Source organism: Alligator sinensis, unplaced genomic scaffold, assembly GCF_000455745.1.
Source record: "Alligator sinensis unplaced genomic scaffold, ASM45574v1 scaffold1500_1, whole genome shotgun sequence".
Taxonomy (NCBI): Eukaryota; Metazoa; Chordata; order Crocodylia; family Alligatoridae; genus Alligator; species Alligator sinensis.
In genome coordinates this window covers 128,677-153,662 of record NW_005843224.1, presented here as the reverse complement: position 1 = coordinate 153,662, position 24,986 = coordinate 128,677, and the positions used below count along the sequence as shown (strand labels likewise).

General features: G+C 47.1%; 1 protein-coding gene across 1 annotated transcript in view; it reads right to left on the bottom strand.

The window, feature by feature from the left end:
- The window catches only part of LOC102379888 (hydroperoxide isomerase ALOXE3), a 45,497-nt gene extending 31,208 nt beyond the window's left edge, over positions 1–14,289 (bottom strand). Inside the window, exon 1 of the mRNA XM_014526958.1 lies at positions 14,143–14,289. Within this exon, the coding sequence (XP_014382444.1) occupies positions 14,143–14,289 (147 nt within the window). The remainder of the gene's footprint in view (positions 1–14,142) is intronic.
- Between the last annotated feature and the right edge of the window lie 10,697 nt (positions 14,290–24,986).

Below are 24,986 nucleotides of genomic sequence, written 5' to 3'. Positions count from 1 at the left end.
GTGTGTGTGTGTGTGTGTGTGTGTGTGTGTATATGTGTATATATATATAGTGTGTGTGTATTGTCTTTGTGTGTGTATATATATATATATTGTGTATATATATCCAGCTCGGTATATCTTCAGCTGTGTTTATCTACAGCTTCATATATCTACATCTCTTTGTATCTACCTCTGTGCATATCTCCAGGTCTGCATATCTCCATCTTTGAAGAGCTCCAGCTTCATATATCTACCTGTATATATATGTCCAGGTCAGTATATCTTCAGCTCTGTATATATCTAGCTTCATATATCTTCATCTCTATGTATCTACCTCTCTGAATATCTCCAGCTCTGAATATCTCCAGGTGTAAATATTTCCATCTATCAATATTTCCACCTCTGAATATCTCCAGCTATTAATATCTTCACCTCGGAATATCTCCAACTCTGTATAGCTCCAGCTCTGAATAACTGCAGCGCTCAATATCTCCAGCTTTATATGTCTAGCTGTCTATATATTTGCACCTCTGCATGTGTCCACCTTCATAGATCTACATCTCTATATCTGTACCTCGCTGAATATCTCCAGCTTTGAAGAACTGCAGCTTCATATGTCGACATGTCTATATATGTCCAGATCTAGGTATCTCCTGATTCATATGCCTACATCTCTATATATGTCCAGCTCTGAATATCTCCAGCTTCATATATGTACATCTCTAGATTTCTCCAGCTCTACATATCTGCAGATTCATACCTCTACCTATTTATATATCGACCTCTCTGAATATCTCCAGCTCTGCATATCTCAAGGTCTAAATATCTTCAGCTCTGAATATCTCCAGCTCTGAATAGCTCCAGCTTTCTGTATCTACCTGTCTATATATCTCCAGCTCTGCACGTCTCCAGCTTCATAGATCTACATCTCTATATATTTACCTCTCTGAATATCTCCAGCTTCATATAGCCACCTGTATAGATATATCCAGCTCTGTCTATTTTCAGCTCTGCATATGTCCAGCTTGAAATATCGACATCTCTATATATCGACTTCTCTGAATATGTCCAGCTCTGAATATCTCCTGTTCTAAATCCTTCCAGCTATCAATATCTCCAGCTCTCAATATCTTGAGCTCTGCATTTCTCCGGATATGAATATCTCCAGCTTTATGTGTCTACCTGTCTATATATTTCCACCTCTTCATATCTCCAGCTTCATAGATCTACATCTCTATATATTTACCTCTCTGAATATCTCCAGCTTCATATAGCCACCTGTATATATATATCCAGCTCTGTCTATTTTCAGCTCTGCATATGTCCAGCTTGAAATATCGACATCTCTATATATCGACTTCTCTGAATATGTCCAGCTCTGAATATCTCCTGTTCTAAATCCTTCCAGCTATCAATATCTCCAGCTCTCAATATCTTGAGCTCTGCATTTCTCCGGATATGAATATCTCCAGCTTTATGTGTCTACCTGTCTATATATTTCCACCTCTTCATATCTCCAGCTTCATAGATCTACATCTCTATATCTGTACCTCGCTGAATATCTCCATTTTTGAATAACTCCAGCTTCTTATGTAGACATCTCTATATATGTCCAATTCTCGGTATCTCCTGATTCAGCTGCCTACATCTCTGAATATCTCCAGCTCTGAATATCTCCAGCTCTGAATATCTCCAGCTCTGAATATCTCCAGCTCTGAATATCTCCAGCTCTGAATATCTCCAGCTCTGAATATCTCCAGCTCTGAATATCTCCAGCTCTGAATATCTCCAGCTCTGAATATCTCCAGCTCTGAATATCTCCAGCTCTGAATATCTCCAGCTCTGAATATCTCCAGCTCTGAATATCTCCAGCTCTGAATATCTCCAGCTCTGAATATCTCCAGCTTCATATATGTACATCTCTAGATTCCTCCAGCTCTACATATCTCCAGATTCATACCTCTACCTATTTATATATCGACCTCTCTGAATATCTCCAGCTCTGCATATCTCAAGGTCTAAATATCTCCAGCTCTGAATAGCTCCAGCTTTCTGTATCTACCTGTCTATATATCTCCAGCTCTGCACATCTCCAGCTTCATAGATCTACATCTCTATATATCTACTTTCCTGAATATCTCCAGGTGTAAATATCTGGAGCTCTGAAGAGATCCAGCTTCATATATAGAGAGCTGTATATCTATCTATATGCAGCTCAGTATATCTTCAGCTCTGTATAGCTCCAGCTTCATATATCTACATGTCTACATATGTCGAGCTCTATATACCTCCAGATTCATCTCTCTAAATCTCTATGTATCTACCGCTCCGTATATCTGTATATATATTGTAGGGGGATTTAGGAACTTTTTGATTCGACTGGCGTGTTGCGGGACCTGTGGAAAATTGTGTGGGGATTGGGTAAAAGTCGGCCTACGCGGATGTGGTGTGTGAGGGAAATGGCGTGGGCATTTGGAAAGCTTTCTTGACGGCACGTGATGGCTTTTGCGTGGGAAAGTGGTCATTTTGTGTGGGGATTGATTTCAGCACTCTTCATGGGAATGTGCTGGGCCGGCCCCCGGGCGTCATTTCCTCGACTGCGGTGCGGTAAGCGGTGCGTGCGTTTTCATTCCCGTGAAAGTGTCTGACGAGGGTCTGCCCTTTCCCGCAGGCTCCTCCTCGTGCCCCCGTCCTTGGAGCCAGCGTCTCAGCGAGGGGCCGCAGCGTGACAGGAGCGGGACATGGGGCAGAAGGGCCCCCGGGACGTGTCGTGTCGTGTGGTGTCTGCAAGGGTCACTCTGGGCAGTCCGAGGTGTGTGCGGGGCCTGCAGCCGTCCCTTGGAAGCAGCCAAGGCCCCACGGGCGACAGGTGAGTAGGTCTTTCTGCTTTGACATGCTCAGCGGACGCTCAGCTTCTGCCTGGATGCACATCACCACGTAGCCTGCTCCAGCGCTAACACATCCAGTCATGCCAGCTCTTGCCTCTACTGCTGGCAGCACCCTCCCAAAACAATGAGCTGCACGTGGGCTGTGTGGTGGGAGAAACCTCGCTAAGGTTCGTTGTCTAGCTGTAATTTGATTGACAGACAACGCGGGTAAAGAAAGACAGCTGTTTATTTGCTCGAGCAAAGACCATAAAGCCAGCAAAAGGCAAAATGGCCCCCCCCTAAGGGTGAGGTGATCTTTTATACTTATTACAACAAGGCAAGACTTCATGGTTAACAAAAAAAAGCAATACTTGGGCGGTGCTTTTCAAATCTTTGTAACAGCATATTTCTATTAAGCTGAACTAGCACTTTTTTAAAAGCTAAAAGTTAAGTAACAGTAACATTATAATATGTTAGCAAAACCTTACACAGTAGTAGATACTTCTCAAGGACACAACCAGTGCACCCAGAACAATGGTTTCCCTGTCTTATCTTATTTTTTGCTGTAGCTGATTTTTTAGCGCACAGACACAGAGATACTTGCTGCTTTTAACTCAGAAAATGCTTAATACAGTTAAAATGATTACTTGACACAAGCAAAGGCTTAGCTATCAATCTGCCTTGTGGTCAGCTGCATTGCTAGGCCACAGGTCATGCCTTGTATTCAGCTGTAAAGCTAATACTTCCTAATAATCTAAATTATTATAAACCTAACAGTATGCTTATCAGAAAACTATTCTATTTCAGGGTAATAACAAACCTGCGCACTACATTAGCTCATATGGGTCTGTTTCTGTCTCAGAGGCCTATGGACAGTCACTCAGACACCTGAAAGCTTGCCTGTGTCTATACCAGGCATACAGTTGGTCCAATAAAAGACATCACCCACAAGAATTCTTGTCTCTTACATATCTTCTGGGCCATCACGACAACAACATCACCCCAAAACTGTCAAACACTGGGACATGCTAAGGCAGAGGTGGGCAAAATGGCAGATCTGGCTGGGGCCAGACTCCATTTCCCAACAGCCCCTGCCTGCATTGCTGCAGCCAGTTTCCATGGAGACTTCAGCAGTGGCGGGGCCATGACAGCACAAGTCCAGGGTTTCCACAGAGACTGGCCCCAGCAGTGCTGGCAGGGTGCCCGGCTGTGCAGGGAGCTGCTCTGAGGCAGGGGCTGGGATCTTGTGGTGGTGACAGCATGGTCCAGAGACAGGGTGGAGCTGTGATCAACTGCCTGCATGCCCCTGTAAATCAGGCCCATAGGCTGGACTTTGCCTGCCCCTGTGCTAAGGCTATGAGTGGAGTTTCAAGTGAAAATTGTTCATCACTTAACCCCAGGCTAGATAGGTGCTCCAGCTCAGTGCTGGGAATCACAGCCAGGAAACTGCTTCTACTGTGAAATGACTGAGACACTCGCTGTATTATCACCCAAGAGACAGAAGGGATATACCCTTTTCCCAAACACCTGATAAAAGCACTCCCTGAAATTATACAAGACCTATCATCAATCTCTTCTTCTGCCATAGAGGACTTGAGCTTAGATGCATGACCTAATCACTTGGCTGCTGGCCATGCCCAGGTAAGAATCTCTGTCTGCCTTGATGAGGTTGTTAACTCTTGGTTGTTAACAAAAGATACATATCTTCACCGGAGCAGTAGCTGGAAAATAGATCTCCACCCTTTCAAATATCTAAATTGCCGCTGTAAAGACAACAGAGAACACCTTTTTCAGGTAAGTTCTCCAACCACTTAGAATCATAGAAATACCAGTACTTTTAAAATCATAAAAAATTAGGGTTACAAGGGACCTCAGGAGGTCACATCTAGTACAACCCCCTCTTTGATGCAGGACCATTCCCAACTACATCATCCCAGATAAGGCTTTGTCTAGCCAGGTCTTGAAAATGTCCAAGGATGGAGATTCCACCACCATTCTGGGTAACGTTTTCCAGTCTCTTACTACCCTCCTAGTGAGAAAATTCTTCCTAATATCTAACCTAAGCTGCCTTTGGTGCAATTTGATACAGTTGCTTCTTGTTCTGTCATCTGCCACCATTGAGAACAGTCCAGCTCTATCCTCTTTTGAACCCCTCTTCAGGTAGTTGAAGGCTGCTAAAATATATTAAAATAAAGCCATGCAAAATGGGGAGATGACAATATGAGAGCATTGGAGGTGTTCCCATAAAATGATCCTTGACCCAGATATAAAGAGCCCCTCTAGCAGAAGTAGGATTTGCAGTTATCACCGTCACTCCAAAGGTTGATTCTAAGCTAGTTCATCGGAATATAGGAAAGTAGGGCTGGAACAGATTTCATAAGGTCATGAGGGTTGGAAGGGACCCGAGGAGGTCATCTAGTCCAACCCTCTGCTCAAAGCAGGTCCATCCCGAACTAGATCACCTCAGCCAAGGCTTTGTCTAGCCAGGACTTCAAAACCTCCAAGGATGGAGATGCCACACCCTCTCTGGGTAACCTGTTACAGCATTTCACTATTCTCCTAGTGAGAAAGTTCTTTCTAATATCTAACCTAAACTTCCCTTCCTGCAGCTTGAGACCATTGCTCCTTGATCTGTCATCTGCCACCACTGAGAACAGTCTAGCTCCAGCCTCTTTGTAACCACCCTTCAGGTAGTTGAAGGCTGCTCTTAAATCCCCCCTCAGTCTTCTCTTCTGCAGACTAAAGAATTCCAGTTCCCTCAGCCTCTCCTTATAAGCCATGTGCCCCAGCGCTCGATGAGAGTCCATACCTGAACCATTTTTGTGGCCCTCCACTAGACTCTCTCCAATTTTTCCATATCCTTTCTGTAGTGGGGGGACCCAAAACTGGTCACAGGACTCCAGATGTGGCCTTACCAGTGCTGAAAAGGGGAAGAATCACTTCCGTTGATCTACTGGCAACACTGCTACTAATGCAGGCCAGTATGCCATTGGCCTTCTTGGCAACAAGGGCACATGGTTGTCAAGTCCAACCCCCTGCCAGAGGAAGAATCATCCCTATCCAAACAATCCAAAGCAAATCCTTGTCTAATCTATTACTCAAACTATACAGACACCCCTATTACCCAACCACAAAGCACTGAACCTCACCCTCTCACAGCTAAAGTAGCGGGGTGGAAACAAAGGCCCTACTGTTGCAAGGGTTTTCAAAATATGCTCAAGAAATCCAAGGAAGTAGACCATTCCCCCTGCTACAAAGGAAGGCAAAACCCCCAGTCTGTGTACCCGCCTGGACTAGCACCGGCTGAGATAGCAGTAGTGACTCTCTCTGCAAATTCGACCTGCTGATTCATACCAGGTGCTAGCATCCTGGTACTTTGAGCTACTCCTTAGGGGCCTCCCACTCTACTCACCTGCCATGTCTTGATCAAAAAAAAAAAAGAAGAAGAAGAAGAGGGAGGCTCCAAAAAGGAAAAGGTGATGCCATCCCCAAATAAGTTCCACTGTGCATGTACCTTGGGGCTCCACTTCCCCTACACCCCATCCACACACCAATCAGATCTTCTTAAGTAGAGGGTACATGATGTTGCAGGTCAGTACAAGCAGTGCTAATGATCTAGTCAGCCCTTCATTGGGGTTCGGATCTTGTGGCAGGACACTGTGTGTTGTTGCCCCGTCACCCCTACAAGCGTATATATCACCCAAAAGTATTGTATAAATCAATTAACTTCTCAAAATGAAACTTCTTTCTCAAATCAAGAATCCCTTAAAAACCATTAGTGATGAAAGTTCCAGTCCCACCCAAATGAAATACCCTAGGTCCTTGACTATTTTCAAATAGAGGTGGTTGTTCCTTCTGTCCCGGTCACAATTAATTGCTGTGATGGGGACTCCAGCCTATCCCCATAGTTCTCTGGCCATAATCTTACTGGGCCTATTCCCCTTGGGGATAGGGGCCCCTCATAATAAAGTTCATCCCTCCCCTCTTGTGGGTGCTCCCCTTGTTGTGTCATGCCGTGACAGTCTATACCATGGGGTAAAATTTCTTCCTTGTAACAAATGTGGTGATAGGTCTGACCATGAGTAAAAGGGTAAGGTCCTCTAACCAGGAACTTCTGGATTTTAGTCTCAGCAGGAGCAATGGCACAAGTCAAAACTCCCAGCTTTGGCTGCATCCAACACACAATGCTTCTGAGGAAGGCAAAAAACCCTGACATGAATACCAACAGGAGGAGAAAAAAAATCCTTCCTAGCCCCAGGTGGCAACCAGCAAAGCCCAGAAGCATGGTACTTATTCAAAGTAGAGCATACACATAGCTCCTTCTAGATAATCCCTGACTAATGCTTATCCAACCTCTTCTTGGAAACAACCAGTGATGGAAGTTCACAGCTTCCCTCAGCATCTGTTTCACTCCCTCATTGTTTTAACAGTGAAGATGTTCTTCCTGATAGCCAATCTAAACAAACTTCGCTCAACTTCAAGCCAGTGGCCTGTGTCCTACTCCCTACAGCTAGAGAGAAAAAAGTGTTCTCTCCTGTCTTGATGGCAGCTCTTCCAATATTTGAAGATTGCTATCATGCCCCCTCTTATATGGGCACCCAGAAAAAATGGCAGTCTACAAGGTAGACCCTTAGGTAAGTCAGTCAGCTCAGCTCCACTGATTTCAGAAAGCTCCAAGCTGAATTCGATAACCTGAGGGGCCATGTAGGTCTTCCACATGCCTGCTTTATCTTGGAGCTGGCAAAGATTTCACTGGGCGCATTTACATGAGACACTTACTGTGCATTAGTCTAATAATACTGCACAGTAGCATGGCAGTTAAAAACTGTGCTAATAGCCTAACAATACTATGCAGTAAGCTAATGTTCAGTAAGCATCACAAAATAACTGTGCATTGATGCTAGTGCAGTAACTAGAGTTACTGCACATTTAGTTAGTACTTCATGTAGCAAGTACCAAACTAAGTGCACAGTAACTATGGTGCATTAATGAACATTTAGAAGTGCCCTCTGGTCACCTCTGGGCCTCAACCCCCTTCCCCTCTCCCCCACCCCGCATTGGTGCATGTCAGAAGTTAATACTGGAAGGGGGGAGGACTGGATGCAGGAAGAACGCTGTGACTGGGAAGTCCCAGTGTGTGATTGTATAGATGTCTCAATCCAGACTTGAGTTAGGTGATTGACTAACCTGTCCTGAAACAACCCTTTTTTTTGGCATTACCTTCCAGCGGGAAGGCTGGCAGCTTCTTACTCAGTCTGCTGCCTGTCCCCAGCCCTGCCTTGATCAGGGTGTGTGCAGCTCCTGGCACAGTGGGGACTTTAGCTGTGCATCTTGCCTCATTGATTCCAGTAGATTTCAGCCACTTCCCATCAGGAGCTGTATTCACCAGGGAGGCTGACTGCCACTTTAGACATGCAAGTCCAAACTACCTTCCTGGCAAAGTCCCTTGTAATTCTGTAACTGCTGAAAATTCTGCTACCAAGTCCCTTCTGCATTTTATCCAAACCCCAGAAGTGTGAATGATACCTACAAGAGCATTGGCAATGTGAAATGGTTTAGCACATAGCTCTCACCCAAAAAATGGGATTTGTATGTAACTACTGCACTCCTGGTCTTGCCAGCTGGTAGTAAGTCAGTACCTTGAGCTGTGAGCAAGGCTAAGTCACCTCACACAGTAGGAGCATCTACATATGCAATTAATGCAAATCAATACACTAAGGAGCTTATTGCTTCAGACTTTATTGCACCTGGGTGTGCCGTTTGAATGTGTGCCTGCAGCTGCAGCACCTCGAGTCAGATCAGAGCAGCCTTAGCTGGCAGAGGACAGCTTGTCAGCCCCAGGCTGTTCCCCTACAGCTCAAAGTGCTGCAGAGAGGCTGGCTAAGGCATGAGAGTGTTCCATAAGGCATACATAAGGCATGTGGGCCTAGCCGGCAGGTAAGTCTACCACATGCCTTAACCACAGTAGACATTTCTGTGGTATTTCTCCATTGGTATCCTAGGCCTTACCTGGAGTCCTGCGTCTATTTTGGGCCTCACACTTCAAAAAAAGATGTGAAAAGAGTCCAGCACAGAGCAATAAAAATTGTTATGGGCCTGGGAAGCAAGGCTTATGTGGAAAGGCTGAAAGATCTAGGGTTACTGAGTCTGGAGAAGAGAAGACCGTGGGGGGTGCGGGGTGGGGGTAGGGGAGGGTGGTGATTTTGGTTACAGTCTTCCAAAACCTGAAAGATGATTACAGAGAGGATGGAGATGTTTTTCTCTTCCTGACCATAGAGAACATTGAGCAATGCCCTCAAGCTTCAGCAATGGAGGCTGGAGATTAGGAAGAAGTTTTTGACTATGAGGGTAGGCAAGCATTGGGACATGATTCCTAGAGCATTGGGACAGGATTCCTAGAGAAGTAGTGTAATCTCCATCCCTGGAAAATTTCTAGAGAAGATTAGACAAACACTAGGCTGGGCTGCTTTAATCAGGATTGGCCCTGCCTTGAGCAGCAGGGTTGGACTTGATACCTAGATGACTTAGAAGCGCTGCAGAAAAGGAGCTGGGGTTACACTAGACGATAAACTGAATATGAGCCAGCAGTGTGCCCTTGTTGCCAAGAAGGCCAATGGCATCCTGGGCTGCATTGGTAGGAGCATTGCCAGCAAATGGAGGGAAGTGATTCTTCCCCTCTTACAACACCAGTGTGGCCACATCTGGAGTCCTGTGTCCAGTTTTTGGTCCCCCACTACAGAAAGGATGTGGACACATTGGAGAGAGTCCAGCAGAGGGCAACAAAAATGGTTCAGGGGCTGGGGCACATGACTGATGAGGAGAGGCTTAGGGAACTGAACTTATTTAATATGGAGAAGAGAAGACCGAGGCGGGATTTAATAGGAGCCTTTAAGTACCTGAAGGATGGTTCTGAAGAGGACGGAGCTGGACTGTTCTCAGTGGTGGCAAATGACAGAACAAGGAGCAATGGGCTAAAGCTGCAGCAAGGGAAGTTGAGATTAGATATTAGAGAAAACATTCTCATTATGAAGGTAGTAAAACACTGGAACAGGTCACCCAGAGAGGTGGTGGAATCTCCATCCATAGGAGTTTTTAAGACCTGACTAGACAAAGCCTTGGCTTGGATGATCTAGTTGGGGCTGGTCCTGCTTTGAACAGGGGGTTAAACTAGATTGCCACCTGAAGTCCTTTCCAACACTCATTTTCTATGATTCTATGACCTTATGAAACCCATGCCAGCCCTACTTTCCTATACTCCTATGAACTAGCATAGAATCAACCACTTGAGTGATGGCTATAACTGCAAATCCCACTTCTACTGGAGGAGCTCTTTGTATCTGGGTCAAGGATGAGTTTCTGTGAACACCTCCAGTGCTCTCATATAGTCATCCAACTCAAGTCTGGCTTGAGACATCTATACAATCATACCCTGGGACTTCCTAGTCACAGCGTACTTCCTGCACCAAGTCCTTCCCCCTTCCTGTATTGACTTCTGACATGCACCAGTGGGGAGAGGGGGGACTGAGGCCCAGAGGTGACTCTCAGTGGATGCATCTAAACATTCATTAATACACCATAGCTACTGTGCACTTGGTTTGGTATTTGTTTAATGAAGTACTAACTAAATGTGTGCATCAGTGCACAGTTATTTTGTGATGCTAACTGCACATTTGCCTAACAATACTGTGCAGTAGGCTTTTAGCACAGTTTTTAACTGTGGCAGTATTATTACGCCAATGCACAGTAAGCATCTTGTGTAGACATGCCCAGTGAAACCTTTGCCAGCTCCAAGATAAAGCAGGCATGTGGAAGACCTACATGGCCCCTCAGGCTATCGAATTCAGCTTGGAGCTTTCTGAAATCAGTGGAGCTGAGCTGATTGACTTACCTAAGGGTCTACCTTGTAGACTGCCATTTTTTCTGGTTGCCCATATAAGAGGGGGCATGATAGCAATCTTCAAATATTGGAAGAGCTGCCATCAAGACAAGAGAGAACACCTTTTTATCTCTAGCTGTAGGGAGTAGGACACAGACCACTGGCTTGAAGTTGAGCAAAGTTTGTTTAGATTGGCTATCAGGAAGAACATCTTCCCTGTTAAAACAGTAAGGGAGTGAAACAGATGCTGAGGGAAGCTGTGAACTTCCATCACTGGTTGTTTCCAAGAAGAGGTTGGATAAACATTAGTCAGGGAGTATCTAGGAGGAGCTATACGTATTTGGGCTGTGCAAAATTTCACTGGACGTTTTAACACTGTTTTGTCTCATTTTGATCTCGAAACAGAGAAATCAAAATGAAACAAAGGGCTTCGAAACAGCCTCCAAACAAAACAATGGTCGGGCTGGGGCTGGGAAGTCAACCCGGCTGGACTGAGTTTATTTCCCCAGACCAATGATTGCAATGGGGTTGGGAACTCAGCCCAGCTGGGCTGACTTCCTTTCCCCAACCTGATATAGTGCTGGGGAGGGGAACTGAACAATCAGGCTCAGTTCTCTTCCCCAGTCCCAGGCAGCAGCACCGGCTTCCCTCCCCCATCTGGCAGGCAGATCAAAGGCCCTCAGCCATGGGAGGACTGGCACAGCCCCAGCAGCCCTCCCAGGGTTGGGCCCCGATCTTCCTGCCAGATGAGAGAGGCTGTTTCGAGCCTCCCCATTATAGTGAATGGGCGAAACATTGAAACAGCTTTGAAACAGCTTCACTGTTTCGATGAAGTGAAACAGAACAGCTGTTTTGACTATAAATGAAATTCAAAACAAAATGCTGTTCCGTCAAATCCTCGAAACTTTAGTTGAAATGGAACAGTGCCATTTCGCACAGCCCTATATGCTCTACTGCGAATAGTTCCCATGCATCTGGGCTTTACTGGTTGCCACCTGGGGCCAGGAAGAATATTTTTTCTGCTCCTGTTGGTACACGCAGGGTTTTTTGCCTTCCTCAGAAAAATTGGGTGTTGGCCGCAGCCAAAACTGGGAGTTTTGACTTGTGCCATTGCTCCTGCAGGGACTAAAATCCAGAAGTTTCTGATTAAAGGACCTTGCCCCTCTACTCATGGTCAGACCTATCACCACATTTGTTATAAGGAAGAAATACCCCATGGTACAGAATGTGGGGTGTTTTCCTTCTTCTGTATCAGGGGGCTTGGTCCTCTTTCTTGGATCTCTTGAGTGCGTTTTGAAAAGCCTTGCAACAACAGGGCCTTTGTCCCCACACTTTAGCTGTGAGAGCATGAGGTTCAGGATTAGACAAGGATTTGCTTTGGATTGTTTGTATAGGGATGATTTTGCCTCTGGCAGAGGGTTGGATTCGACAACCGTGTGCCCTTGTTGCCAAGAAGGATTAATAGCATACTGGCCTGCATTAGCACCAGTGTTGCCAGCAGATCAACTTAAGTGATTCTTCCCCTCTATTCAGCCACAACTGGAGTCCTGTGTCCATTCTTGAGGCCCCCACTACAGAAAGGATGTGGACAAATTGGAGAGAGTCTAGCAGAGGACTACAAAAATAGGTATGGACTTATGGACTAAGGGCACATGACTTATAAGGAGAGGCTGAGGGAAATTAAATTCTTTAGTCTGGAGAAGAGAAGATGGAGGAGGAATTTAATAGCAGCCTTCAACTACTGCAGGGTGGTTCCAAAGAGGATGGAGCTGGACTGTTCTCAGTGGTGGCACATGACAGAACAGGAAGTTGCAGCAGAGGAGGTTGAGGTTAGATATTTAAAAGGACTTTCTCACTACAAGGGCAGTAAAACACTGGTACCAGTTGCCCAGAGTCATAGTGGACTCTCCATCCTTGGAGGTTTTGAAGACCTGGCTAAGCAAATCTTTGGCTGGGATGATGTAGTTGGGGCTGGTCCTGCTTTGAGCAGGGGGTTGGACTAGATGACTTCGTCAGGTCCCTTCCAACCCTCATTTTCCATTCCATAATTCTAACCTCCCGAGGTCCCTGCTAGCCCTTCTTTTCTATAATTCTATGAGAAAGCATGGCATGTAATATCCACAAAGCAACTACTTTCAAGACTCCTGGTTCCCATACAGTCTCCCTTCCACTAGCTCCAGGAGCCAAGAACAAAGATAAGCAAAGCAAATCAAGTTCCTTGGAACAGGTGATGCTAGTGATAAGTAGAGCAGACAAAACATTCATGTAAACATCCATGACGTGCTTGCTGGAGTATGGTCACAGGCTGAGCTTGGATGCTGTTGGGCCTTGGTTCAGAGCTAAAACTTCATGCCATTCATGTCCCAAAGAGTCAGGATGCAATTTATTTACACTGGTCTGCTATGACAGACAGACAGACAGACCCAGATCCCCATTACCAATGTCCAAGATCCAGGCCCCACATTGTGTCAGATGCTACATGTATCCCAACAAGATTGGGGTCCTCATTCTTCTGGGCTCTGCACAGAAACCCAATTGAGCTTTGGACCCAGAATATTGCACAGATCCCAAATAATATCAGAGCTTACTTTGCACCAGAGACTGTGGAGAAAAACAATGAGAGTCCATACCTGAAGAATGTAAACAGAGAATGGGGTGATCCCATTTCTCTATTCCAGAAGTGATGAACCCAAGGCCAGAGAGAACTAGGAGTCGGGCAAATAACTTTATCAGGAGGAGGGTCGAAAAGAACTGGAACAGGCTACCCAGAGGTAGTGGAGTCTCCATCCTTGGAGTTTTTGAAGACCCAGTTCAACAAACCCTTGGCTGGGATAAGATAGTTGGGGCTGGTCCTGCTTTAAGCATGGGGTTGGACTGCACTGGGCACAGGGCAAGAACAAAGAGGAGTGGAAGGGCAAAATGGAGCCTAGGAAATGCAATCTGTGGCAGCCCAAGGCGGGTTGAGAACCTCCTGAGATCCCTTCCCACCCTCATTTTCTATTATTCTATGACTCTGATGGTGAAGCACTGGAACAGGTTACCCAGCGAGGTGGTGGAGTCTCCATCCTTGCAGGTTTGGAAGACCTGGCTAAACAAAGCCTTGACTGGGATGAGATAGTTGGAACTGGGACTGCTTTGAGCAGGGGGTTGGACTAGCTGTGACCTCCTGAGGTCCCTTCCAACTCTCATTTTCTATGATCCTATGATTCTATGATAAAGAGATGCCACAGTGCATCTCCGTGGCAGACCTGGGCATCAAATCCCAGTACCGTACCCAGTCCCCTCCAAGCTTGTTCTTACCCCACTTGTGCATGCAGGCAACAAAAACTAAAGGAAACTCTTGATTCTGACCCTGACTTTAGTCATCTCCCTCCCCCACCAAATTTCAGTAAACCAGCCCTGGTTCCTAGATGTACTCACAGCTTCTCGAGTGAAGTCCAACCCAAACTTGTCCAGCAGATGCTTGGGGCTTTGCCCTTCAGTCCCCACCAGGGTGATATAGATGGAGTCTAAGGTCCCTGCAAGCAGCCACTTGCCAGTGGTCACCTGGACTTTGTAGAGGGCCATGGGGTTTCACGCTGTGCTGTTAGGTGTGGAGCAGATGCCCTTGTTTATAGAATGTGACCTTCCTGCTGCCTTTAATACTGGCACCAAGAACGGGCCTCTCCCTGGGCCTGGGAGGGGCAGACTCATCACAGAACCTGTCTTGGCAGTTAGATTAAGATATTTTCCAAAAGTGGCTGTGTGCCAGGGGGTTTACTACCAGTAGGCATGCCATGGATCCTATATGCAGTCTGATAAGGAATGAGGCTATGCTGCCCACATACCATGACAACCTACACACTGCATCACCCCTTCTAGGGGCCATACTTGCCACCCTGGATGTTGCCAGCCTGTACACCAACATCCCAACCCATGAAGGTGTAGCTGAAATATCTTCAAGGGCATGGAATACACTTGGATTTGCAACTCATTGTCAGTGATGATGAAGTGGATGATTTGTGCAACAATTTTGCTTTTAACAATCATGACTTCCTCCAAACCATAGACACAACTACTAGCACAAAGATGACCCCCACAATATGCCAACCTCTTCATAAACCATCTGGGGGAGGAATTGCTAGAAGACTTCAGCATCAAACCTGCACTATACATGCATGACAGAGATGATGATATTTTCATCATCTGGATGGAACCCCTGAACTCACTTATTGACTTCCAGCACAGGTTTAACAAGTACCATCCCTCAAGCAAATTTTCTATGTAATACTGCTACACTAGCATCACCTTCTAAACACCAGAGTCCAGGCCTGGGATCATAGAATCATAGAAAATGAGGGTTAGAAGCAGCCTTAGGAAGTCACACCTAGTCCAACCCCCTGCTCCAAGCAGGACCAGCCCCAACTACATCATCCCAGACAAGGCTTTGTCTAGTCAGGTCTTAAAAACTTCCAAGGATGTAGAGTCCACAACCTCTCTGGGTAACTTGTTCCAGTGTTTTACTACCCTCCTAGTGAGAAAATTCTTCCTAATATCTAACCTAAACTTACCTTGTTGCAATGTGAGCCCGTTGCTCCTTGTTCTGTCATCTTCTCATCTTCTCCACAACTCATTCCTCTTTGGCGTCACCCTGCAGGTAGTTGAAGGCTGCTATTAAGTCTCCTATCAGTCTTCTCTTTTCCAGACTAAATAAGCCCAGTTCCCTCAGCCTTTCCTCATCGGTCATGTCCCCTAGCCCCTTCACCATGCTTGTTGCCCTCCACTAGACTCTCTCCAACTTGTCCACATCCTTTCTGCGGGGGAGGGGGCAAAACTGAACACAGTACACCAGGTGTGGCCTCACCAGTGCTGAATAGAGAGATTGTATCCTACAAACCACCACATGCCAAAAAAATCTATGGACCACCCACCTTATGTTCTAAAGAAGATCATCCGAAGAACACCAAAAATGCTGTAATTTACAGTCAGGCACTCAGATACCATTGCATCTGCTCTGAGAAGACCACGTGTGATGCCCACCTGGCCAGCATAGAATCTTTCTTTATACAACAAAGACACTTCAGTAAAGAACAGACATTTTAAAGAGTGACCCATCCAGACTTCAGTAACCTGTTCCAATGGAAAAAGCCCCCCTCCTGTGACTGCACATCCCTGTCACCTCCCACTCCACACTGAAAGCAATCAGAAGAGTTAAACAACTACAGTCTATACTTGACACAGTTCTGACCTTGAAAGAAATATTCCCAGGCCCTCCACTCCTGGTCTTCAAACAACCTGCCTCTGGCAGGGGGTTGAACTAGACAACAATGTGCCCTTGTTGCCAAGAAGGGCAGTAAAAATACTGTGCAGTAAGCCTATCCAGGAGCACATCTACAAGTGCTCTCTCTTGTGCTCAGATTTGTTCCCAATAGAACCAGCCTGATACAAGGCTAATCCCACCTTGCTCTGCCCTCTGCAGAGCCAGAGGGAGCTCCAGGCTCCCCCTGGGTGATACCCTGGGGTCTGGCAGGGAGCACAGGGCTGGTCTCCATGGGCATGATGCCAGAAGAGCTCTGCCAGCTTCAGTGGCAGCTATCTCCTGGCCCCAAACACATCAGCAGAGGTCCTGATGTGCATGGAGCCAAGAAACAGCTGCTTCTGCAGAGTTCTCCCACTCCATGTGCATGGGGACCAGCCCTGCACCCAGCAGGCACAGCCCGGGGCTGACCAGGAACTGTTGTGTTCTGGGGCAGGCCCCAGCCAGCTCCAGGCTGTGCACCATGCAGACCAGAACTGGCTGGGACCTGCCACAGAAGCGGGACAGATCCCAGCCAGCTCCAGCCTGGGTGGGGGAAGCAGGGAGCTCTCAAGTCCTAGAGCTACTCCGCTCCCAGCTTCTGTGGGAATCCAAGAGCTGAGCTGGGACAGGGTTGCAGGGGTACAGGGAGTTACCCTGCCCTAGTGCTGCTCAGCTCCCAGCTCCTGTGGGGAGCTGGGAGCTGAGTAGTGCCAGGACCAGGGAAGCTCCCCATCACCTTTGCCCCCCTAATGTAGGGGCTGACCAGGAACAAATTAGGACCCAAATAGCATCTACACGTGCGATAGCATAGCATCTGCTGTGAAGTTAGTTTGCTACCTGTCTTTACAGGTAGTAACCAACTGCACAGTAGACTAATTTACTGCTCAGTAAATGTGCACATGTATAGATGTTGATGCTTTACTGCACAGTAGATTCATGTACTATTCAGTAAAGCATCTCATGTAAACATGCCCATTGTAACCTACCTGATTCTTGAATTCTTCCCACATAGGAAAAGTTTAGATGAGCCTTCTTTTTATAGGCCTTGATCTCTCAGCTGCTTTTCTTCTGCTAATTATTTTTCTGCTCTCCCAGGAATTTTTCTCCCCACTGGTTTTTTACTATTCTATGTTGTGATGTTTTCCATGGGCGACTGGTGCCTGGCACTTGCCCCACTTCCCAGCGGACCTCAGCAACCGGGGTGGGTCCCCCCATGGCCAATCACATGGCCAACTGGGGGGGGAGGGGTTCCCCTGCAGCTATCATGCCCACTTCAAGTCAGTTCAATTGGCTGTGGGGGAACCCCCCCACAGTTGGTACAGCTAGCCACAGGGGGAGCACAGGGATCACTTCTCCTGGTGCCCCCACTCCCCAGCCAGTGCTTTTGGAGGGGACACCAGCACTCTCGCCTGCCCCCCTGCCCATTGCCTAAGCAGGGAATGCTGCCTGTCAAGGGGTGCACCAGTGTTCTCAGGGAGTTCGTGTGCACCCCCCGTGCACCCCCTACACGTCGCCACTGTTTTCTGCTCCTCAGACCTGATGAAGAATGTTTAGCATCAAAATCTGGTCTGTTTCCCAACTATGCAGTTGGTCCAATAAAAGATGTCACCCTAAGAAATCTTTGTCTCTTGCATAATCCTGGGTCATCACAGCTACATCATTCTTAACACCATCATCTGGAGGAAGTGTTGATTATTAAAAGTGAAATTGTTGTGTGTGAGGATGAAGTATATAAGGTCAGTAATATCTTTGGGTCTGTATTCTGGGTTGTAATCTTGTTTCTGTAGATATGTAAGGCAGGCTTGGATGCCATCCTGGTGTGGGATGTTGGTATATAGGCTGGTAACGTCCATGGTGGCTAGGAGTGTGTTGCTGGGAAGGTGGTCTATGTTTTTAAGTTTCTGTAGCAAGTCTGTAGTGTCTTGGACAAAACTTGCTCTGTGGGTGACAAGCGGTTTTAGGATGGATTCAACAAAACCTGATATTTCCTCAGTTAGGGTCCCATGGTTGGATATGATAGGTCTGCCAGGGTTCCCTTGTTTGTGGATTTTAGGGAGCATGTAAAAAGTCCCTGGGTTAGGTAGCGGGGGGATCAAGGTCTGTAGTTTTTCTTGTAATCTTGATGGAAATGATGTGATGGTATTGTTGAGTTTTTTGGTGAAAAGGGGAGTAGGATCTTCTTGTAGTTCTTTGTAATAGGTGGTGTCAGAGAGCTGTCTGTTGGCTTCCTTTATGTAAGAACTGCACCATCAAACCCTTGCTGTACTTACGATATATCGATGACATCTTCATCATTTGGAGTGAGAACCTGGAATCTCTACTTGAGTTCCACCAGAAATTCAACAGTCACCATCCCTCCATCCGACTTTCTTTAGAATACTCCAACACCAACATCCCCTTTTTAGACACAAGGATCAGTATCCAGAAGGGTAAAATACAGACCACAGTATACAAGAAACCCACAGACCAACATACATATCTGCACAGAACCAGCAATCACCCGAAACACACCAAAAAAGCAGTGATATACAGCCAAGCCCTCAGATACCACCGCATCTGTACTGAAGAGAACACCCGGGATTGCCACCTCACCAATCTTAAAAAGGCTTTCACCCAGCAAGGACACTCCTCCAGAGAGGTAGATCGCACGTTTGAAAGAGCCACCTGGATACCACGTGAAGAACTGCTGCAGTACAGAAGAAAAACACCCACAAATCGCACACCGCTGGTTATGACCTATCACCCATCCCTTGAACCTGTACGGAAAATCCTCAAAAAATTGCAACCCATATTAGAAAAAGACCCTATTCTTAAAAAGATCTTCCCAGAGCCACCCATCCTAGCCTTCAGACAAGCACCGAACCTCGCCAACCTCATCACCAGAAGCAAACTTCCTCAACCCCAGAACACACCAAAAGGATCCAGACCGTGCCATGACAAGAAATGCAAAACCTGCCCCCACATCTCCACCACCCCCACTATTACTACACCCCACAACAGAGCCATCAGCATCCCAGGATCTTACAGCTGCACCTCCAGGAATGTAGTATACCTCATCCAGTGCACCAAATGCCCTGATGGAAGATATGTAGGAGAGACCAGACAACAACTGCGCACCAGAATGAACGCACACCGGAAATCCATCAAAGACAGAAACACCCAATTACCGGTGGGGGCACATTTCTCACAGGAGGGCCACTCTCTCTCCAATCTCTCAGTCCTGATCCTCAAGGGGAACTTACACAACACATCCCAGAGACGAGCCTATGAGCTCCATTTCATCAACCTGCTGGATACTAGAGATCAGGGACTAAACATAGACATTGGATTTTTGATACATTATAATCTGCCTGGTAACTGACTCCCCAGCCCAGCCCAGCCCAGCCCCTGTCTTCTTTACTTTTCATCCCATCCAGGAAGAGCACACACCGACTGCTGAAACCTCCTTAGCCTGATGAAGGGTTTGAACCCGAAAGCTTGCTTAATAACCATTCTCCAACCATTTGGGTTGGTCTAATAAAAGATATCAAATTCACCCAAGGAACCTTGTCTGCTATTGAATTGGGAATCTGTTGGGCTTTGCTGCTTCTCTCTACATCATCTGAGCCCTGCCTTCCTATTTTCTATCCTCTTTGGTAAAATCAAGATTGTTAAAGACTTTACCACTATAGGATGGGTCAATCTTGCCCTGAGACCCTCCCTCTCTTCAGCAAGACTGGGGCTGCCAGAATGGCCATGGGGCTGCTCTACTGGGTTCCTGTAGGTCTCATCTAAATCTCTCTCTAGTCCCCTCAGATGCTCCAGTTCAGCTACTCTGGTTTGCTGGAACAATGTTTGGTCCCCAACCACCAGGAGCTCTTTTTGCACGGTATGCAAATATATGCCACTTCTGTTTTAAATAAAAGTAAATTTAAGCCAAGGCTAATATTTAATTGTGAAATTTACAGGCAGAATATTAGTTAAAATTATAGTCAAGTGATGAAGTAGGGCACTTACTGGATGTCATCTAATGCTAAATTCACCATGCTTGCTCAATTCAGTTTGTCCCAGGCAGCCTTCACTGTAAAACAATCTCTCTGTACAAACCATCCTATTTGCTTTTCCCTATATACTGGTTTCATGCAAGCATAAATTCAGAGTAAGGCTCAAATTCACATCTGTGGCACTATAGTGAAAACCTAACTACAGAAAGATTTCATAGATATTTGAACTGGAAGGGACCCCGGAGGATCATCAAGTCCAGCCCCCTGCCCCAGGGGCAGGAAGTCAGCAGGGATCATAGGATCCCAGCAAGATAAGCATCCAAATGTGTGTTGAAGGTGTTCAAAGTAGGTGCTTGAACCACCTCCGGTGGCAGGCTATTCCAAACCTTAGGGGCTCGGACAGTAAAGTTCTTCCTTATGTCCAGCCTGAAGCGGTCACGGAGGAGCTGGTGACCATTTGATCTTGTCATCCCTTGGGGTGCTCTGGTGATCAGATGTTCCCCCAGATCCTGATGAGCACCCCTGATAAACTTAAAGGTGGCCACCAGATCACCCCTGAGCCTGCGCTTTTCCAGGCTGAAGAGTCCCAGGGCTCTCAGCCTCTCTTCATAAGGTCTGCTTTCCTGACCTCTGATCATGCGCATGGCTCTCCTCTGGACTCTCTCAAGCTTCTCCACATCCTTTTTGAATTGTGGAGCCTAAAACTGGGCGCAGTACTCCAGCTGCAGTCTCACCAAGGCCGAGTACAACTGGAGAATGATGTCCCGGGATTTGCTTGAGAAGCATCTATGGATGCAAGCCAGCATTTTGCTCACTTTACTAGCTGCAGCATCACATTAAAGGCTCATGTTCATCTTGTGGTCAATCATGACCCCCAAGTCCCTTTCATCTGTAGTGCTAGCCAGCATAGCACTGCCAAGCCTATAAGGATGCTGCAGGTTTTTCCTACCAAGGTGGAGAATCTTGCATTTTTCAGTGTTAAACACCATCAGGTTCTCATCTGCCCATTTCATGAGCCTGTCAAGATCTGCCTGGATCACCCTCCTGTCCTCAGGTGTGGATGCTTTATCCCAGAGTTTGGTGTCATCGGCAAACTTGGCCAGTCCGCTTCTGACATCAATGTCCACATCATTGATGAAGATGTTAAACAGTATAGGCCCTAGGACAGAGCCTTGAAGGACCCCACTGGTCACAGTGCACCAAGATGATTGGCTTCCGTCAGCCACCACCCTCTGGGTCCTACCGTGGAGCCAATTCCCCAGACAGTGGATCGTGGTGAGGTCAAGGCCGCAGTTAGCCAGTTTTGCCAAGAGGTGACCGTGGGATACCAGATTGAAGGCTTTTTTAAAGTCAAGATATATGACATCAATCTCTTCCCCCTTGTCCAGGTGATAGGTTACCTGTTTGTAAAAGCAAATGAGATTGGTCAAGCAAGACCTACCTGCAACAAACCCATGCTGGGTATCCCTCAGGATATTGCCAGCAGCTAGTCTGTTAAGGTTGGCCTCTTTGATAATCTTTTCCAACACCTTCCCCAGCATAGAGGTCAGGCTGATGGGCCTGTAGTTTGCCGGATCTACTTTCCTCCCTTTCTTGAAGATGGGCACGTCATTGGCCTTCTTCCAATCTTCGGGCACTTCACCAGAGCACCAGGAGTTCTCAAAGATCCATGCCAGGGGCTGAGCTATGATGCTAGCCAGCTCCTTGAGTACCCTTGGGTGTAGACCATCAGAGCCGGCTGACATCAGGGTTGGCAAGATAATATTGCATAGCAATTAACTCCAAGAAAAAAAGTGTTGGCACTGAGACCTCATCTGTGTTGTCACATTTTCAGATTTTGGTTTTACCCCACAGGCATGTGATGTAATTGCCCAGACATTGGTTACGTTGTGCCCATTTTCTCTAATGAATCTGCTACCCAAAGGAAAACTGAGCCACTAGCAGGTTGCTGAACAAATCAGTGTTTGATGTACTTACCCCTGCACTACAGGTGATCTCAGACACAGTGAAAATGAGTCCAAAAATAAGTCAGAAAGTTATATTCATCTTGTCCACATCAACAGTGACAAATACAAGACCACAGAGGCTCTAAGTAAATCTCAAACACAAATGGCAATATGTTAACAGGTACTCCTCACTTTAATGTCTCCCTGGTTAATGGTGTTTCATTATTACATTGCTGATTTATTAGAGAACATACTCATTTAAAGTCGAGCAATATTCGGTTATAATGTTTGGCCACCACCTGCTAGGAGGTAACTACTGTGATGCAATTGGATTCACTTAAAACCATTTTGCTTAAAGTCACATGTTTCAAGAACGTAACTATGACTTTAAGCAAGGAGTAGCTGTATAGTATTTCTAACAGGTGAAGAGAAGTCCCTTTTCAAACCGGTTCAAATAGTAGTAAATCTGCTCACAATGCTCTGGAATTATCATAGAATCACAAAATCAAAAAAATAGGGCTGAGAAGTTCCCAAGGGGCGGATCTACATAAGATGCTTATCTGTGCAGTAGCATAGTTTACTGTGCAGTAAGCACATGGGTCTACACATGTGCATGCTTACTCCACAGTAAAAAACACTTAATTGTGAGTAAATTTGCTACCTGAAAATGCAAATAGCAAATTTAAGGGCAATTAGTTACTGCACAGTTATGCACATGTAAATGTGACCCAGGAGAAAGTTTGCTCCTGGGTCAGCCCTGTGGCAGGCCAGTAGGGGGTTCTTCTGTGCTGAGCCACCCACCTCACTGTGCCTGACCACCTACCAAGTTCCAAGGGCCACCCTGGGTGCACCTCACGTCTGGCTGAACCCCTTGCTGGAGCACCCCCGCAAGCCTGGGGGTAACACTGCCACCACTCACAAGTCTCAGTCTGTTAGTGGCTCTGTGCCTCATGAGGTACACAGGCTTTATAGACCTGAAGGGTACTTGACCCACTGCAAGAACTCAGCGTGCTTCCCTTAGTCTCAAGCACACATAGTGGTCTCCCTTAGTCAGCCAGACTAAGGGGACCCTAAGGCATAATCTAGATCCTCTCCCAATAAGTCTCCCATGCTAGGTACAGAGGAGAACCTTATTGATTACAAGGAGCAGGTTCGGATTGGGGTACATGGTAGAGCAATATCAAAGAATAACCCATAGAGAAAACAGTGGCATGGTAGCCTTTGATCATGCATCTGAGTTACTGCTGGCTATATATCTAGTTGAATCTCAAGTAGCTTACTTACAAGTATCATCCAGAGGATGATAGAGCTTTCCTCTGGTGGCAGGCAGTTTGTAGTGTGTCCATGTGTTGAAAGAGAGAGAGTGCTGCCCAGGTTAATCTGCTCTCAGTGTCTTTATCACAGCTACCGCCCCTCCTTCTGGGCAGTCCTTGACTTATATAGACCTTATGACCTCACTCTGGGGTCTAATGGAGACTAGCTGAAGTTGGCTACAAGCCAATCAATTGGAAATGCATCACTGGTTGCTGGGTAGAGGGAGAGTGGCTTTTGCCTCCCCTCCCAGCCACAAGGTCATTACTTAGAACAATAGAGAGTTTAAGCCCTCCACCCCTAGGTGTGTGAGGCCAGCCATAGGTAAAGGGAGCAGGTTCCCCCCTCCCTCAGGAATGTATCCATCTCAGGTTACAACTCAGGGTTACCTGAAGCAGATGGGGGCAGAGGTGTCTGCCCTTTGCAGTGACTATGGTAACCAAAGTGTCAGATAGGTAATCCTGATAGCAGAGTTTGGGGAGAAACTGAGATGGCATTCTGCCACAAGCCCTAAGGGGCCAGCCTGAGGCTAGCCCCAGGGGTCCAGGCTGGCAGCCTGCCTTGCCCCAGGGCTGTGCTGCCTCTATGGAAGCCCCTGCCTCAGTCATTTAAAAGTCTGCAGGCACTCAGAGCCCTCGGGCACACCAGAAGGGAGCCTCAGGCCACTGCAAGCCCCTTTGTCCCCCTGGGCAGGCCACAGGCCAGCTACTCTTAGGCTGCCTACACCCCAGCCCCACTGTCTAGCATTGCCAGACCCATGCTGTCCAAGTCTGCCAGCCCTCAGACCCAGCTGCAAGCAGCTTCTGGCTGATGGGGCCAGCTCCACTTGCCCACAGCGCACCTTCATCAGCCTGCCCCAAGTTCACAGGTGTTTCTGCCATGCAGCTGCCAATCCCATGCTGGGCTCCTGTGCTGCGTACTGCAGTCAGCTGTTCAGAGGCCCAGAGAGCCAGTATGGGACTCACAATGGTGTCTTCCTCATTCTCAGCCATGGCCACCCACGCCCATGTCCACTACCTGGGCCTCAGCTGGTCCATACAGGAGACTAGTGACCTTGTGGAGGGTGAGGTGGAGGTGCAGCGCAAGTTTGAGCGGGTTGGGAGCTCCAATGCCCACATCTCTAAGGAGCTGGCAGTTCAGATGAAGGAAAGCAGGCACAACTGGTCAGCATGGCAGTGCCGCATGAAGGTCAAGGCCTTGTGGGCACAGTGGGTTTTCATCACCGACCATAATCATCAGTTGGGGAGTGCCCATAAGTCCATGCCCTTCATGCAGCAATAGATAGACATCCTCACACCCCAGGGCCCCAGCCACAGTCATGGCAGCATGGGTGGGCTGCCCAAGCCTCCATCCCAGCCTGGCATCCCTAGTGAGGGCCCCTTGGGCATCCAGCAGCCCATCCTGTCAAGCTCCCCAGGTGCACCCTCCACTAGCAGCTTGGGGAGCCTGAACCACAGCCTGTCCTGACAACTCCACAGCCCCAGCACTAGCCATGAGGTGCAGCCAGCTATGACACCGCCAGCCCAGCAGCACCTGCTCCTCCCTGGTGGAGGGGGGATGCCCTTGGCTAGGCACCCACATTCTTTAAAGGAGCCTTGTTAGCACAGTTGGCAGCATGGCAGGTTTTATAATCTGAAGACTGAATTTGATCCTCACATGGAGCATCTCCACTCTCTTTACTGTTGGAGGATGGTTTGAGGTAAGGAGGATTTTTTTTTACAGTAAGAGTAAACAGAGTCTGGAATA